At 45.6% G+C, this 18723-nt stretch overlaps 1 protein-coding gene across 1 annotated transcript in view; it reads right to left on the bottom strand.

Annotated features, from left to right (window-relative positions):
* Positions 1–947: 947 nt before the first annotated feature.
* LOC127001343 (netrin receptor unc-5-like) overlaps positions 948–18723 on the bottom strand; it is a 137115-nt gene continuing 119339 nt past the window's right edge. The window contains exons 3-4 of the mRNA XM_050865836.1: positions 6333–6479; positions 948–1730 (exon numbers count right to left, since the gene is read on the bottom strand). Coding sequence (XP_050721793.1) covers positions 1495–1730; positions 6333–6479 — 383 coding nt within the window. The 3' untranslated portion in view covers positions 948–1494. The remainder of the gene's footprint in view (positions 1731–6332; positions 6480–18723) is intronic.

Here is an 18723-nt window from a genome sequence, read left to right as displayed (position 1 = left end):
AGGGAGGGAGGAGAAGAGGGAGAGAGAGGGAAGCCACGAGTGAAGGAATGAGAGGAAACAAGGAAGAAAAGTGTACATGGAAAGCTTTGAGTAGTTGTTAGAATGAGGGGAGAGGCGAGGGAGAGGAAAGGGAAAGATGCAGGGAGGGAAGGAGGGAGGAAACAGAGGGAGAGAGAGAGAGATGGAGGGATTTAGAGAATGGAGTGAGGGGAAGTGTAGCGGGGACCATGTGAGAGAGAGAGAGAGAGAGAGAGAGAGAGAGAGAGAGAGAGAGAGAGAGAGAGAGAGAGAGAGAGAGAGAGAGAGAGAGAGAGAGAGAAATAATTGGAGAGGTGGCAGAGAACGATTCCATAAGGCTGAGAGGACAAGAGAAGGGCACTGAGAGAAACTTGAAAATAAATTAAAGAACAGAGAACGGACTTTGAGAGAAACTAATAAGCCGGCACGAAAAACAAACAAACGAGAGAGAGAGAGAGAGAGAGAGAGAGAGAGAGAGAGAGAGAGAGAGAGAGAGACGCACTGATTAGGAATGTAATAAAAAAATCCTAGAAACACAACTAGTTCATGATTTTTATCCTCGACATTTTAAGGCAAGGCGGCCCGGGAAGGGAAACGACGCTGAGGTAAAATTGATTCTGAAAATTCTTGGCGCCGTAATTAAAAGGAAAAGGAAAGGGGGGAAGGGAGGAGAGGGTCAGGAAAGGGGAAAAGGGAGAAAGGTGCAGAAGGCTGAGAATGCCGACCCCCCTCCAAGCCAATAACATTAAGGAAGACCTGAGGAAAAAAATGTAACACGGGCGCCAAGGAATTAGGTAAGGGAGGAGAGAGCAAAAAGAAGAGGATGGTAGGGAGGGAGGGAAGAAGGAAAGGCGGGGAAAGATGGTTAATGAACTGAACTTGCTCCTACATTTCTTACCTAAATACCAGAAAATAAATGTATATGTCGAGAGAGAATTGTTAATAGATTAGTTGCTTTGATTCCCATAAATTTCTAATCCGAAGTTTTATTGCGTTTCTTGTTGTATTAATAGTGGTGAGATAATGAAGTTTGTGCCAAGTATGTGAAGATAGATAGACAGTTGTAGATAGACAGATAGATGAAGAGAGAGAAACACAGACAAGTAGGTATTTGATATTTCTTTTACTCGTTTTCCATGTTGGAGTTTCACGTTGCAGGCATGTCATATTTCGCTTAGTCTTTGGTGTGCCGCTGTTCTAAAAAAAAGAAGAAAAAAAACTTGCACATGAAGATACAGCTAGAGGACAAGGATACCACGCAACGCCCCTTCTCTATCATAATCTCGAGCACTTGTTGTTAGTAATTGATCTGCCTCTTCTTGAAAAAAATGCTCTCATACACAGAACATAAGATTCAGAGCAAGAATTCAAAACAACACCCGTCCTCTCCATCACAACCCCAAGTAGTTTTTAAGGTTATGGTTATTGTTGTTGTTTAGCCCGTGTCCTGTCTCCTATTACTGCCAAACCAATGAGTCAGTACTTACATGCGGTAGCGACCTTGGCCGTCTTGCTCGGCGTGAGGCCGCGGGAACTCCAGGCGACGCAGTGGCAGCCGTAGCCCGTCTCGTCGAAGTCCTGCACGCCTTCCACTACGCTGCGCTCCACCTCCATCTGTACCTCCACCACGCGCACGCCCGTCATGGGGTCCACGAAGGAGGTCTCTGTCTGGGACTCCGGCGCGGGGGGTCCACCATTACACTTAAAATTCACTGGGAGAAGAGAAAAATAAAACAACTATAAATCAAGAAGAGACTAGAAAATCACGCTAAAAATGACATTACTCTTATTTGTGTTCGTGTTATTTGCTTCAATTATTTTTGAGTGGTTATTAAATTAATTAGTGTCATTCTGATATCCTTTTTTCATACAATGCTTTAGAGCTTACTTCATTTGCTTCAGTATTACTTCGTCTGCGAGAAAAATCCGTTTTATTTCCTCTCACAGCGCGTGGCAGCAGCAGCGTCCATCACTTTAATTATTCCCCAGAAATTACACTAAACAACCCCACTGCAGGAAAGGCAAATGCAAGTGTCTTTAAAATTACTAATAACGTAAACTGTGCCACATAAACGTCTAATCAAGAATGTTAGGTCACGCAACATCAAATTATGAAATACAATTAAAATAATTGATGTAATTGGTGTTTCAAGCACGCAAGACACTAAAAATAGAAAGATTTTAAGGTTACGCAAAGAAAGGTTAATAGGTGGAAATAACTGGACATAAAAAGAAATGACAAGTACCGTAAACATGAATAAAACCCTTTACACACACACACACACACACACACACACACACACACACACACACACACACACGCACACACACACACACACACACACACACTTCAAAGGGTGCGGCGCAAACTAAACTAGGGAATAGCAACATAATTCTCTCACTGAAAGTATTCCTCCTATTCTCCTCCTCAACCTCCTCCTCCTCCTCCTGTGTAGACAGGCGTTGACAATATGATGGATGAAGCCCAACTGCTAAAACATAAATAAATAAGGCTACATGCACACACAATTTTTTTTTTAATACAAGTCGTAAGGAAAATAAAATGAATAAGCAAATGAAGATGAATTAATGAATAGGTCAATAAAAAGAATAAACATGAAGAAGTGAAGAGCAACGGCAGGTAAGGGGCGGCGGAACGTCAACACAGAGGGAAAATAAAATAAAAATGTGTAAAAAAAGGAAGTGAACGATGTAAAGGGAGAATGAAAGAAAACGAGACGCGTCCATCTTCGTCACGCTGCTATTTTTATATTTTATTCACCATTTTTTTATATGTGTGTGTTTGTTGTAATCCCTCAGACACTCGACGCTTGTTTGTCCCGCGCTGAATACACTCCTTTCACTGGGATCCTACAGAAGAGCAGATTTCTCTCTCTCTCTCTCTCTCTCTCGAATCAACACGATGAGATGAGTGAGATGGTAAAATGCGGCTAAAAAACGACACGGGAGCAGACATATTTAAATAAGCTGCAATTTAATCCACTTTGCAGACATTACTCCGCTGCCACCACCACTGCCACCTCCACCACCACCACCACTGCCACCACTAGCCCCGCCACTAACAACACTAACACCAACATCACATTTGCTATCACCACTACTAATTATAAAGCACGATCAAAATAAATCAGGTGTTTGCCACTCGGTCAACTATTCCACACAACCACAACCACACACACACACACACACACACACACACACACACACACACACACACACACACACACACACGCCATTTCCCTAAAAAATTCAACCCCCCAGTAATTAGCTTGCGGGGCAGGTAACCACCCAATCACAGGTCACGAAACAATGATTGAATGTTGCGCCGAGACCAATCACACGTCACGACACTGCCGCACGAAGACACAAAAACCTAATGTAGAAATTGACTCTCGTCCTCGATTAGGGAAAGGAAGAAAAAAACACGACCTAATAACGAAGACAAACCGATAATCAACACCGACCAAATTATGCAAAGAAAAGATCCTCGGTTTATTAACAAAGAATCAGACTCTAATACAACCAGACAGACCGTCGACCTAATGAGAAAGAGAGAAGGATGACCAAAAAATTCTCATAACTTAATTTATAAACATACGACTAGATCCCAAAGTTAACAAGATCGCCGGCCTAAACCAAACATACATACTACAGGCAGCAAGTGGAAATAATACATGCAAGGCAAGCAAACACACATCATCCTCTTCAGCCAATACTAATCCAATATGTATGACAAAGGCTTTCCCAACGTTTTCCGTCTCTCGCCGTCTGATGTTAGTGTACTCCATCCTGCCCCGGCACTTGCATTAATTTCATCTTTCAACCTGGTCCCCTGATTGACCTAACTACTGCAATTTATAGGTTACCATTCTGTTACTTTGGCTGTCCATCTGTTATCAGTTTTACGCAAGAGAAGATGGCACCACTATAAACACTTGCCTGCGCCATGACGGGCTGGGGCCAATTACCTTTCAGGCCCCTCAAGCAAGCCAACCGGCGCTATAGACATAGACGTAAAAAAGATTAAAAAAAATATCTAAGACCTGACCAAGTCCTTTTCTTATTAGTCATTAAAATATCTTCAGCCTTACTCTTACCTCTAAATGATGCTCCTTCTCTGTCCCTCCATCTTATACCCGCCATTTTTCTCTCTCCTCCTCTGTATGCGCTTCTTGGTTTTCTCTCTAAATATTTTGTGACGCGCCAAGTTTCTGAATCGAATGTTAGGCCTGGCAAGATGCATTGACTGTACACCTTTCTATTCAGGGAGAGTGATGCGTTACTGTTCATGATTGTACTACATTTACCAAAAGCGCTTCATCCAAATCTTATTCCCTCTCTGATATATTTTTCGTGGAGTGAATATACCTTACCCTAATATTTTGTGCTGGATGTATGTATTCCTCTATTCCCTCGGTGGTTAGCTTCCGATTAACATTTTTTTCCAGCCAACTAATGATCAAATATTACCTTTGTTTTCTTCATAATCTTCACATATAATTGCAGACCGTGAATTTCCTCGATCAATCTTGGTAAGCTTTCCTCCAACCCCCTTATAAAGAGTTAGTAAGACTGATCACTGATTAAATAACACCGGAAGTTGCAGTCTTAGTCGAAGGATGAGGACATGAGCGGAAAGCTAACAGAGGGTTTGTGTATTGATCCCTGCAGAATATGGCTTAAGAAGACAAGAAGAATGGTTGGCGATTTATCATATTACCACCACGCCTCTTTGGGTACGACTGTGTGTGTGTGTGTGTGTGTGTGTGTGTGTGTGTGTGTGTGTGTGTGTGTGTGTGTGTGTGTGTGTGTGTGTGTGTGTGTGTGTGTGTGTGTGTGTGTGTTGCAATGTTAATATACTGAAACCTAACTCTTGCTGACCGTGTCTTATATTCATTATGCACACACACACACACACACACACACACACACACACACACACACACACACACACACACACACACACATACACACACACACCAAGGCTGAAAAAAACAATATGGACAAAGTGGTATCGTGAGTATTTAATAATCGCGGATAATTCGAGAGAGGACACGCCCACCTTCCTCCTTACCTCCCTCCCTCCCTCTCTCCTTCCCTCCCTGACCTCTGCCCAAATGACCACCGCGGGTTCGCTAGCCACCCTCACCCTCTCAGCGCAAGACCCCAGCATTACGCCTTTTTTTACCACTTTTTTTATTCTATGAGCGTGGCATTTCTGTGGCCTTGGATGGGACGGACTGGAGCACCTGCCTGGCCCTCCTCATTACAAAGGTGAGAAGAAAAACAGGTGTGCAGGTGGCGACGTGGATTATACTTTTTTTGTGTGTGTGTGTAAAATATATTGTAACTTGGAATTCATATACTCTCTCTCTCTCTCTCTCTCTCTCTCTCTCTCTCTCTCTCTCTCTCTCTCTCTCTCTCTCTCTCTCTCTCACACACACACACACACACACACACACACACACGATCCCTCCCTCTTCACCCCCCTCTCACTCTCACCCAGCAGAAAATACCCAACCGTTTATATTTTTTTTCACCTAACGATCAACGCATGTATTTTTTTCCTCTTTTCTCTTGTGTTGTTTTCCGCCACGTATGCCCGCTAAATATTATTGCCTCCCAACATTCGAGACGAGCCAATACGCCGCCGTGCAAAAAGACGTGTTTAGCTACTCTACACAGATCGGACGGACAGACTAAACAGTTTGGATAAAGTTAGTTAGGGGCAGCGAGGCAAGGCTTGTTGTCAGAAATTAATGAGCTATTGACTGGCTTGGATGCGCTCGCTGGCTAAGAATAGTTGGCTTATACTTTGTTGACATTACGAGGGGGGGGGGGGGGGGTGGAGAGAGAGAGAGAGAGAGAGAGAGAGAGAGAGAGAGAGAGAGAGAGAGAGAGAGAGAGAGAGAGAGAGAGAGAGTTAATCTAAAGTCAATAAACAAAAATCCAGCCAAAACAAATCACCGGGTCACCTCAATGAAGAAAATCACAAACAAAAATAAATAATTTCTTCCATCCTGTGACCACCTTTTCAATAGGGGAGTATCAGGACATTTCGTGAATTAAACTGACAATCTTAGTTTGGATTCTAATCTTTTTCGGGTGTAGAATTTTTACGGACACATTATTATATTCATCATTCATGTTTGGTCTTCAGTCTGTTTTCTTTACCTCGAAAAAAAAATATAGGTCTCAAGGGTGTGTGTGTGTGTGCGTGTGTGTGTGTGTGTGTGTGTGTGTATGTGTGTCTCAGTTTGCACTCCCACGCTTCCCTACACCTTCCAGCTTACCTTTGAGGGCGTGGGCGGCGCGGCAGGTGAGGGTGGCTGGCTTGTTCTTGATCACATATGCGTCCTGCGGGTCCTCCAGGATAATGGGTGGGGAGTTGTCCTCCACCCCCGTGAGCGGCCCGTCCCCCTCCTCCTCGCTGCCCTCCCCTGCAAAGAAGAAAGGACGGCTGGTTAATGCTGAGGGTCCGGCGAGGTAAAAAGAACGCTGACAGAGGTAATAGAACGGGACATAAAGGAACAAGGGAGACACAAACAGGTACGAGAAGGAGAGGCCAGGGTACAAGGGACACTTATAGAGGTACTAGACGGCAATGAGGGTATAAGAAAGGTCGGGAGGGATAAAAAGAAGACCGTGAGAAATACGAGTCAATAATACGGATTGGAAGGGGTACAAGGAGGAAAGAGGAGTACAATAGAGACTGAGAGCGGTACAAAAAGGATTATGTGAAGTGTACAAGGAGGCTCATGAAGGGTAGAAGTAGAGAAGGCATAAAGAAAGAATGTTCACTCGTAAACGCCGCAAAGTGAAAAAGAAAGACAGGTGGGTACAAGGAAAGATAAGATGGAACAAATTAGACAACATGAGGAACAGCGAAAAGGTCGTAATATGTAAAAGAAAGGCACAGAGGAAGACTGGTTAGTGATAATAGTCTGGAAAGGTACAAAAAAGGTCAATAATAGCACAAAAATAGCTGCAAAAACAAACTAAATAAAAAAATCAATATATATAACACTTACACACTAATTTAAAAGGTATACATAACGTAGCGTATACCGAACAAAAAGTAAACAAACACAGCCCTTCCATAGCTATCGATTTCTTTAGTTCGGCGGTCCAGCGTGGTTATTCCTGGAGCGCGCCACTAACGCCGCGGCCGCAAACACACAGAGCCGTGACGTGGAGCCCAATACACGTCACGGCCACAGTCACCTGCCCGCGGTAAATGACAATATGGACGGCTAATTGGCTACTCCGGTGCTCATTAACCTGTTTAGCCTGTTACTCTGCTTATGTACGAGGGTGAGGGAGGACGCGCACACACACACACACACACACACACACACACACACACACACACACACACACACACACACACACACACACACACACACACACAACCCATTTCCGGTTATAACATCAATTTGCAAAGACAATGAAACTACCACACTATTCTGTTGAGTATAAGTATAACCTTCTCACTCGAATATTTGGCGTACAAGTAAAAAAAATAAATAACGTAGCGAGTGACAGTCAAGGAGGAAGCGGAATGGTGAAAAAAATACAAGAAATAAAAGCCCGCTGCTGGTGTATAAGAAGAGCGGTCATTGTTCCGAGAAATACAAAAGAATACTACTCATCTCTTTCTTTTCTTGATCTCAGAACGCGTGAAACAATTACTCGTCATCCTTCAGTCTTTTCTCCTTCCTCTTAATATCCTGCTGGTCTCATCCGGTGGTGGGGAAGGAGGAACAGAGGGAGGAGGGAGGGAGGAGGTAGAGGAATGGTAGGGGGAAGGACGAGAGGAAAGGGAAGACGGGAGCAAAAAACAAAGGCTGGGCGTAAGAAGAAAAACAGGAAACGAAGTAAAAAAAAAAAAGTGACAAGTGCAGAAGAATGTACAGCTGAGACAACACAAGACACGAGATGAAAGAAATATGAACAGAAGTAGATGTAGCATAAGACTGGAGAGGGAAAGAGGAAGAGAAAGAAAGAGAATGAAAGAAAAATAGGAAGATTAAGTTTTCATGACCGTGTGAAGAAATAAAAGAACACGTCAGGTACAACAGAGACACAATTCTTTCAAAGAGAGAATCCTTTCGTTTCTTTAGAGTGGGAGGGATGAATTTTCTACGCCGACCTTTCCTTCTTAATGCCACATAATCTTGAAGAAAGGAACGAAACCCAGACCCCACCTGTGATAATTGTGTGTGTGTGTGTGTGTGTGTGTGTGTGTGTGTGTGTGTGTGTGTGTGTGTGTGTGTGTGTGTGTGACGCTTGCAGAACACCTGACCTAACTCTTACCTGAAGCACAAACTCTGAACGTCACCAACCCTCCAGAGCAAAAAGAGACAAAAGGCATAAAACTGCAGCAAAAGTTGGCGACGGGGCGAGAAACAAAGTCGAGGGGACGCGCCGGGCTGCCTGATCCCTTCCACAGGACACACTCGCAGGCACCTCACAAAAACAATACACTCGCGATCCTTTTAAATCCCACCTACAAAAGTCTGCGAGGCTCCCCTGACGGCCGGTGTTAGGGGACGAAGATTACCCGTAGAGGGACAATGGGTGCTGTTCCGGAGCCGTGTCTGTAAGAGCACACAGCACCCAACGTCACCTGCCCCATCACCTTCCCACGCACGGCCTCGGGGTCACAGATACACCTGGGATACAGCTTCCACGTAAGGCCTTGGGGTCATCGAGAGTACACCTGTTCTATAGCCTTCCTTCGCACGGCCTTGAGGTCAGAGAGACTACACATGACCTTCCCACGCACGGCCTAGGGTTCACAACTAAACCTTGAATACACCTGCCACGTAAGGATTTGAGGTCACTGAGACTTCACCTGCACTACACCTGACGCATGAATATCACCCCACGTTACCTGCCCATGGTTCTCCCACGGGAAGCCTTTAGGTCACCGAAGCTACACCTGACGCACGAATACTCAGCACATAATGGGTAAAGTATGACATTTCAGGTATAAACTTTAGTACCTGAGAGGATGCACGAGTTTAACATATACTGACTACTTGGTTGGCACAGTAAGACAAGGGTTTCAGGTAAGAATTCTACTACCTGACAGGCTCTTTCGGAACTGTAAGTATATCTGAGGACCAAATAGTAAGTGGAAGGCATAATGCGTATGACGGGTGTTTCTACTAAGCATAACACGTGACAGGCCATTCTGAAACTTCATGAACGATGTCAAGTAAGAAGTTCAGACCTTATATATGATTCTAAGACGGCTTGTAACTATTTCGGACAAGTGAAAAAGTTATAAATGTAACCAGATACGCGAACGCTTTATGAATATTCTCTCGCCCCCCTAAAACAACTGGAGATCGGTCACTAAATACTGCGCATCGACCATCGACCACATTGTGACAACCGACCGACTCCTCTCTCGCTCTCGTTCTGTGTCTTCCGTTGGTCCGTCACTCGAATATTAAAGCGAACTGACCTTTCATTTCGGACAAAGTTCAACTCCACAGATTTATCACTTCCTTTTGTTTGGCATGTCAGTACTTTCGTGTTGACTTGTGTGGAATGATATGAACAGTCACCTATCATCAGTCAGTCAGTTAGTCAGTCAGTTCGTCGGACGTCACTTAGTCAGTCAAGCAGACAGTCTGATAATTTGTCAACTCATCTGTCCATCAGTCATTGAGTCAGTTAGTCTAGCCGTTAGAAAGTCAAGGAGTTAGTCAATCTAGCAGTCACTCAGTCAATCAAATAGTCAGTCAGTCACCCAATAAATTAGTCAAGCAGTCAGTCAGGTAGCAAGCAGTAATTTCAGCAACCAGTCAGTCTAAGTTAATCGATCAATTAGTCAGTCAGTCACTCACTCAGTCCGCCACCCAGGAGGTCAGTTAGTCAATCAGTCAGTCAGTCAGTCAGTCAGTCAGTCAGTAAATCAGCCAGTCGGTCATTCCTTCCTTCCTTCCTTCCTTCCTTCAGTCGGTCAGTCAGTCAGTCAGCAGGTAGATATAAGGGGAAACACGGGCGGCTAAGTGACCCTCTCCGCAGCCTTCAAGCCGCGCCATCCCGTCGATCACCACTAACATGCGACCCGCGTGCGTGACCCCCGCTACTGACGGGCCCGAGTCAAACCACCGCCGGCAGAGTCTCTTCATCACAGCGGGAAGGACACGAAGCTCATCAGGCCCAGTTCAAAGTCCGGAATAAGCCTCAGCACAAGACTTCCGGCGACTATCATGACTCTTGGTGGTTCCCCTTTGTAGATGCAATGGTATAATGGGTGACTTTTTTCCCCTCTTCTTTTTTCCCCCTTTCCTTTATCATGCCCTGTACCCTGGTCTCATTACTCGACCTTTTCCTTATTTATTCCCTCTCTTTCTAGGTATTTCATTTCCTTGCCGACTCCTTTTCCTATTTCGTTTCTCTCCGTACTCTTTCTCTTACTCTATTTGATTTCCTTTCTCTCTATTTCTCTTCATCGCTTTCCTTTCCCTCTCCTCTTCCTTCCCTTCCATTCCCTTCCTCACTTCCACTCTCTAATCCATTTACTTCCTTACTCCTTCTCTTCCTTTCTATTCCATTCCATTCATCTCTATTTCTCTTCGTCGCGTTCCTCTCTCCTTACTCTTCTTCCCTCCCTTCCCTTCCCTTGCCTTGCTCATTTCCCCGCCGCTCGTAAAACTCGGTCTCAGCAGCGCAGAAAAGGTCCAGCTAATGAATGGAGCGTCGCCGATGCAATTAAAATCAAAAGACAGAAAAGTTACGCCACAGACTAATTCGGTATTGGCCACCTAACCCTCTTTTTACGGAAGGGGGAAGGGGAGGAGAGGAGATACTGGGTGGGTGAGTAAAGGGTTGGGAGAAAGGCTTGTTGGGTGGAAGAGTGTGTGAAGGGAAGAGGAGGGAAGAGATAGATAGATAGATAGATAGATAAATAGATAGATAGAGATAGAGAAAGCAAATAACATAAAGCAAGTAAGGGTTAAATAGCTATATATATGATAACGAATATTTGTAGTGTTATTTGAAGAACCATAAGTAGGTGAATGTTAGTAGATGGATATTAGTAGTAGTAGTATAAGTAGTAGCAAAAATGACAATTATGAAAATGATACTGAAAAAAGAAAAATATATAGCAATGAGAAGATAAATTACACGACTCCATTTTAAAATAGAAACAATAAAAAATAAACGCCCCTTCATTTTCTCTATAATCTAAGGATCCGCCCAAATGCACCCGGGTACACGCTCGCCGCTTCGTCTTTCGGCCTAATATCGACGGCGCCCAATCAAGCCGACTTATTACGACGATCCCTCAGCGTCAGCGATTATTAATACGACGACCTTCACCGACCACCTACCACGTATACCCGGCGAAGGGCGGGAGGTGAAGGGGAAGATAACGGAGGAGGAGGAGAAAAGAGGAAAAATGAGAAAGAAGAGGAGGATGAGGGAAAAAGAGGTAAAGAAGATAACGGAAGAGGAGAAGAGAAGAGGAAAAATGAGAAAGAAGAGGAGGATGAGGGAAAAAGAGGTAAAGAAGATAACGGAGGAGGAGAAGAGAAGAGGAAAAATGAGAAAGAAGAGAACGACGATGAGGGAAAAAGAGGTAGAAAAGAAGACAACGGAGGAGGAGAGAGAAAAAAGATACCTTCTACTTTAACTCTATTTTATCTTAACTAAATTCTACCTTTAACCGAACCTGTCAACGCACGCTCATGGACTTTTAATCAATGCACCGAAAAGCAAATAAAGTAAAGATACGAAAGTTCACCGGGGCGAGGCAAGACACACCGAGCACTTCCCTCATAAAGGGGGACAAACTGACTCCATCCAGCAAAACAAACAGCGACACAAACACATGAGGTCTCTAACTCGATGCTCTGAACGTTCATTAAAACTTCCACAATTGATTTTGCTCCTAATGATATTGCCCTCAGAGTTTGGCCGACTCGGTGGCGGCCGCGCATTCCCACGCTAATATATTTCATTTTTATCTTTTTGAGTGTTTGTTTTGGCTCGGCGATATGCGACTTTTTCTCTCTCTCTAGTTTTAAACCCATTGGCCGTGTTTTATGAGGACGTGATCTGTGTGTGTGTGTGTGTGTGTGTGTGTGTGTGTGTGTGTGTGTGTGTGTGTGTGTGTGTGTGTGTGTGTGCCCCGCGTGAATGTATTAACTTGTTTTGCGGCCTATTTTAATTTTACGATACGTAGCTGCACTTTCATATTTAGTTTTAAAACCCAATTGCTATGTTTTGCAAAAGTGTGTGTGTGTGTGTGTGTGTGTGTGTGTGTGTGTGTGTGTGTGTGTGTGTGTGTGTGTGTGTGTGTGTGTGTGTGTGTGTGTGTGTGTGTGTGTGTATCAACCTCTTCATCATGACAGGTCGGGAGGAGGGGAAGGGACGAGGGGGGCATTCAGGGCGCCACCGCAGCCTGAGGGAAACTGGGTCCAGACACGTCAAGGATACGAGGAATTATGGGTAATCTTCTGACCCACAGCAACAGGACTGGCGACGCGGGCGAGAGGTGAGCGGCCCCTCTACACCTACCCTTCCCCTTCCTCCTCCTCCTCATGTGTTTGTGTGTGTGAGGGGAGGGGGCTGAGGATATGAATTGTAGGTGTGAATCGATTTCTAATATTGTGTAATAATCCTTAAACTCTTTGTCATATTCCTCATCAAAGCTAAAAATAGAAGATTCAAGAACATAAGTGAATAAAAGAACTCGTGTACCAACTGTGATGACGAGGATCAATTTCGTCTGGAGCCTCGTAAAAAAAAAAATGACCTCGACAACAATAGACTCCTGCAACTCCTCCGGGCATCAAAAGACGACTTGATCTAACAACAAGGCAATATTATGAAGGGTCACGACCTCCTCCCTGCCTGACCCTTGCCACGCCGCGCCGATACACCGAACAAGAGTAGCCGATGACAATAACCCCACACCAACCCTGCAACCCTCTGGCCTCAACCCCCAACCCCTCGAGCGCAGGAAAACCCCACAGAGAACTACATTAATGACTCCCACCCATCACCCTGATCCTCATTCTCCCCCTGATCTGGCCCTGAACTCCCTACTACTTCCTCCTCCTCTTCCTGCTATTCCTTCTCCCTCTTCCAGTTCTCCCCTTCCTTCCTCTCCCTACTCCTCGGCTGGCTTTCTGTTCTCCCTTCATACTACTCAAGCCAATTCTCTCCCTGTTGCCATTTCCTTTCTTCTCCTCCTCCTACTCCTCCTACCTCTGAACTCCCGACCTCCTCCTCGTACTCCTCCTCCTGTACCTGCTGTCCCCTTGCCCATCTCCCCCCCCCCCTTCCAGTGAGTGGTTTGCGTTCAGCCCTCAGTGCACACACCACACTCCTCGTCGCCGGCACCCAACGATCGCAACGCCCGACAGAGCAAACACGAGCACCAACAATCAGTCTCCCGGACGGCCCCTTCCTGTGTAGCGACGGCAAGCGGGGACATGCCTCGTGCGACACAATAATACAACGACAACACGATTATACAGTAAAAATAGAGGGGAGTGGCGGGCACAATGGATGCAACTCGCTAAGACAAACACGGCAAAGGGGACAAGGTCTTGGGCGGGGGCGGGGGAGGGGAGGAGGGGGACGGGGGAAGGGTGTAAGGCTGGTGAGGGCGGAGCAAGGGGTGAAGTGGCGCCATGCTACTGCCGGGGAGCCGTAAAAGAGAGCGACACGCCGGGATTACGCGCGAGAACCAACAGCGACGGCAATGAAAACGACATACGCTTGAAATAAAAATAAAAGCCACTCCACTCTCTCTCTCTCTCTCTCTCTCTCTCTCTCTCTCTCTCTCTCTCTCTCTCTCTCTCTCTCTCTCTCTCTCTCTCTCTCCCCGACAAGCAATTGATCACCGTTGTAAACACGCACCTATGCACAACCACTCACTCCATGCCGCTGATGCTGACGATGACGATAATGGCGACGGTCCTCAGGCTTCCAGGAGAGACAAACAAGCAAGCCGCGTCATTACTAAAAACGCTCTTCATGCACAAGACCCTCAACGCTAAGTTTATTATTTTTTTTTTTTTTAGACGCCTCTTCCTTTCACATCAACTATCCAAAGGCCAAAAGGGAGATCAATCGGGTTCCTATGAGTGTTTTTCTTAGGTCCATGGTACAGAAGAAAGGTCAGACTACTGCTAGGGGCATAAAACTACCCTTGGAAATGCCCTAAACGATGTCAAATATGTGTGAGTCCTTGGGCGCCGAAAGAACATGGACCTAAGAGACACGGGCATGGCGGCTGGCGGGTACAAATAGCACACCCTCCAACAAGCGACCAAGTACACGCTGCCCATTCAATTATCTGTCGGGGATGGAGGGGCGCGGCGAGGGGCGTGGGGCGGCGTGGGGTGGCGTGGGGCTCTTCATTAATTTAGCGAGGCAATGGCGGATTAAAAATGTGCCGGCGGAGAATGAGTCGAGTAAGGCAAAGACCCGCAGGTCAGACTCGGCTGTTTTGGAGCGACGGGACATTAATCAGTCTCTCTCTCTCTCTCTCTCTCTCTCTCTCTCTCTCTCTCTCTCTCTCTCTCTCTCTCTCTCTCTCTCTCTCTCTCTTTGTTGGGTGGATTTTAATAAAGATTTGACCAAGGCTTTCCATTCTCCCTTTCTCCATACTTGTGTACATCCATTTATCATCTACGTAGCTCCTAATTTTATTATTTTTGCTCTCTCTCTCTCTCTCTCTCTCTCTCTCTCTCTCTCTCTCTCTCTCTCTCTCTCTCTCTCTCTCTCTCTCTCTCTCTCTCTCTCTCTCTCTCTCTCTCTCTCTCTCTCTCTCTCTCTCTCTTACATAAAGAAGGAAAGCAGGAAATTGAAAGGCACATTAAAGAAATCGCTATGCACAGCATAAACAAACGGAATAACAAACAAATAAATAAATAAATAAAAAAACACAAACAAATTGAAAACAGACACAGACGCACCAAACTTACGGACTCTAACGTAAGATCAGATACAGAAAAAAAAGAACTACAGACACAATATTGAAAAAACAGACATCAACAGACCAGACAAAGACAAACCCAGAGGCACACAAATTGCAAACACTTTCACGACACTGACCCGACACGCAAATAATACAAGGAAACACAAACACACACGCACAAAGAAAATCAGGTTACGGACAATTACAGACACAGACACACAGACCGACCAGGCACACACCAATCTATTCTTAAGTCTGTGGGGTCAGCGGCTGCACAGACTGGGCCGCACCGCGCGTCGAGGTCACGATAATAGCAGCTTGATTACACCTGAAACAATAGCAAGACGAACCCTTTACCTGGCGTTGGTCAATAGCCAGGGGAAGACGAGGGGGGAAGGGAGGAGGGGGGGGGGGAAGTCGGCTGGTCACTCCTTACCTATTCTCCCTCCCTCCCTCACTGCCTCCGTCCCTTCCCCATCCCTCCCTTCTCCTCTTTCTCCCACTCATCTTCCTTTTCTTCATCTCGGTTTCTGTTTACTTCTTCACTGCTTCCATCTCTTCCCCTTTCTTTCCTCTTGCTCTCTCACCTTTCCTCTTTTCTTTCTCTGCCTATCCTCTTGTCTCCCTCACTTATTCCCACTCCAACTTTTCTTTCTTTCTCCTCCTCCTCTCCCCTGAATCACTCTTTCTCAGGTTCCTTCTATTCTTTGCTCTCCTTCCTCCTCCTCCTCCTCCTCCCCCCTCTTACTTGTACTCTCCTCCTCCTCCTCCTCCTCCTCCTCCTCCAGGAAACTTGACCTCTCCACCTCTCCTTTTGCTTCCCTCCCCCTCGCCTTTTCCTCCTCCTCGGGTCGTGTGGCCTTTGAACTACACGCCAAACAAAACCTGGACTATAGGGAGGCGACTGTGCCCCGAGAGCGAGCTGTCTCCGGCTACAATAAAGGAAGAAAGAATGGAGAAAGAAGATATTTTCCACGGTCTATGTATTTCCTGTGCGTCATCGCGGCCCTGACAATGGTACGGTACAGTTACACACAAATGATATAGATGAAAGTATATGATATAGATGAAAGGATAAGTCGATAAATAAAGATGAGAGAAGAGAAGAGAAGAGAAGAGAAGAGAAGAGAGAAAAAAAGAAAAGAAAACATAAAAGAAAAGAGATGAGAGGAGAAAAGAAGATGAGATGAGGAAAAATGAGGATGAAAAGTAGATAAGAAAAGGGGAAGAGAAGAGAAAAAGAGAAGAGAATAAAAGAGGAGGGGAGAGGAGAGAAGAGATTAATGTTCAGTGGAGAAGGTGAGATCAACTTTGTAAGGGAAACTAAGGGAGTGAGATAAAGGAAGAAGGTAAGGAAGGAAATGGGGAGAGAAATAGACGGGTGAAGGGAGGAGGATGAATAGGACGAGCGATTAGGGGGGAGGAAGGGGGGAGGAAGAATCAGAGTGAGGAAAGGGTCAAGGGAAAGAAGGAAGAGGGTTGAAGGGATGAGAGGGATGAGGGAAAAGAGAAAGTGAGGGGAAACGGGGTGAAAAAGGAACAGGGTGAAAGAGGATGGGGGTGAGGGGAGAGGTAGAAAAGAGGGAAAACAGGAGAAGGGAAGAAGGGTATTGGGACAGAGGTTAATGAAGAAAGGAGATGGGAAGAAGGGTGACGGGAAGGGTGATATGGAGAAGCATGAAGTGGAAAAGGGTAATGGGGGATGAGGAGCTGAATAAGAGAACAAGGTGAGGGAGAAGAGGATAAAGAAAGGAGCTCAGGAAAAAGAGGTAGAGATGACAAAAGAGGAAAAAATGGCTTAAGAGCAGCAGAAAAGAGTGAGGGGAGCAGGGAGACAGGACAGAGAGGGTGAGGGGAAAGAGGAGAAAGTACAGGGAAGGTGAAGGGAAAGGGGTAAGGAAGGAAAGGGTAAGGAAGCAGGGGGGGGACAAGGAGGGTGAAGGTAGCAAGAAGAGGGGACGGGGAAGTTAGGGGAAAGGGGTAAGGAGGAAAGGGTAAGGAAGCAGGGGAGGGACAAGGAGGGTGAGGGGAAAGACGAGAAAATACAGGGAAGGTGAGGGGAAAGGGGTAAGGAGGGAAGGGTAAGGGAGGGTGAAAGTAGCAGAGAGAGGGGACAGGGAAGGTGAGGGGAAAGGGGTGAGGGGGAGGGGGGAAGGGGAGGGTGTTTCTAAGGCCACTGAGCCGCCCCAAGAAGCAATAGAGGCGCGAGGGGGCGTATCAACTCCCCTCCGTCTGGCGCTTCATCTCCCCTTCGTTAATACTCTAACTTTTCCGTCGGGACCTTAAATATGAAGAACGAGCCCCTTCCTCCCTCCCTCCCTCCTCCCCCTCCTCCTCCTCCTCCTCCTCCTCCTCCTCCATTTCTTGATTTTTCACTTCATAAATGAGAGGAGAAACTTTACTAGAATTATTATCCTTCTAGTTTATCTTCAGTAAAAAGCAATAGAACTAGACAGTGAATAGAAATGATAAATGGTTTGAGTTGATATTTATTTTTTTTACATCAAAGGATACGGCTCAAGGGCAACAAAAAGGGGGAAAAAAAGCCAGCTACTAAATGAATCCCCTCCTGAAACAACAACAACAACAACAACAACAACAACAACAACAAATAAACAAACAAACAGGTGTAGTTGGGGTTAGCGTTGCATAATGAAATTCCTCCTCGCGATGAGTACACAGAAACTATACTACATTGATTTCTACCCCTTTTTGCTGTTGCCAGGGAAGAAACAAATACACAGAAGGAAGGAAAAAAAAACACACTCTTTTTTTTTTCCTCTCTCTCTCTCTCTCTCTCTCTCTCTCTCTCTCTCTCTCTCTCTCTCTCTCTCTCTCTCTCTCTCTCTCTCTCTCTCTCTCTTTCTCTCTCTCTCTCTCCCTTCGCCTTCCCCACACATGATCCTCCTCCAAATGGTCCAGCGATTTTTTTGTCATTATCTCACCTTCGCGGAGTCTATTCTTTACCTGGTCGCTCTCATTTCCTTCTCTCTCTCTCTCTCTCTCTCTCTCTCTCTCTCTCTCTCTCTCTCTCTCTCTCTCTCTCTCTCTCTCTCTCTCTCTTTCTCGTATTATACACGTTCCCTTTGTTCCTCCTTCTATATCGTCAATTTTTTCTCCCCTTTCTACCTGTTATCTTCATCCCCTTTCATCGACTTCCTTATATTATATACTTTCCCTTTGTTCTACGTCTCTTATCATCAAGGTGTTATTTTTGCTTTTCCTTCCCATCTTCTTTTTTCATCAACTTCCTTTCGTCCGTTCTCATCTCCGACTTTTTTCTTCTCTCCATCATGTCGTTTTCAATTTGTTTCGATCCTATATTTTCTTCCATCTATTGCGAACAGGTTTCAATCTGCTATCGTCCGCTACAAAACACATTTCAATCCCTTATGTAAGATTAGTACCTCGATCGTCTGGCGAATTTGCATCCCCATTCGATTTGCAATATTTTACGTCTACCCTTAAATTCCTTCTCCCTGATATCCAAAAAATTCTCCTTCTAAAGCCCTCCTCCCTCCTCTCCCTCCCATCCATACGAGCATTGAGGGAAAACAAACAGGAGGGGGAAAAAAGAAGTCTACCTTGAACCACCCCTTCCTCCTCCTTGATATCCGGAAATTTCTCTCTCTAAGGCCCTCCTCCCTCTTTTCCTCCCTCCGTACGAGCACCGAGAAAGGACAAACAGGGGAAAAAACTAGGCAAAGGGGTGGGCCTAAGCCATTATG

The sequence above is a fragment of the Eriocheir sinensis genome, chromosome 2, assembly GCF_024679095.1.
Source record: "Eriocheir sinensis breed Jianghai 21 chromosome 2, ASM2467909v1, whole genome shotgun sequence".
In the NCBI taxonomy this organism is placed as follows: domain Eukaryota; kingdom Metazoa; phylum Arthropoda; class Malacostraca; order Decapoda; family Varunidae; genus Eriocheir; species Eriocheir sinensis.
Note: the sequence above shows the minus strand (reverse complement) of the source record. Positions and strands in the feature narration are given on the sequence as shown.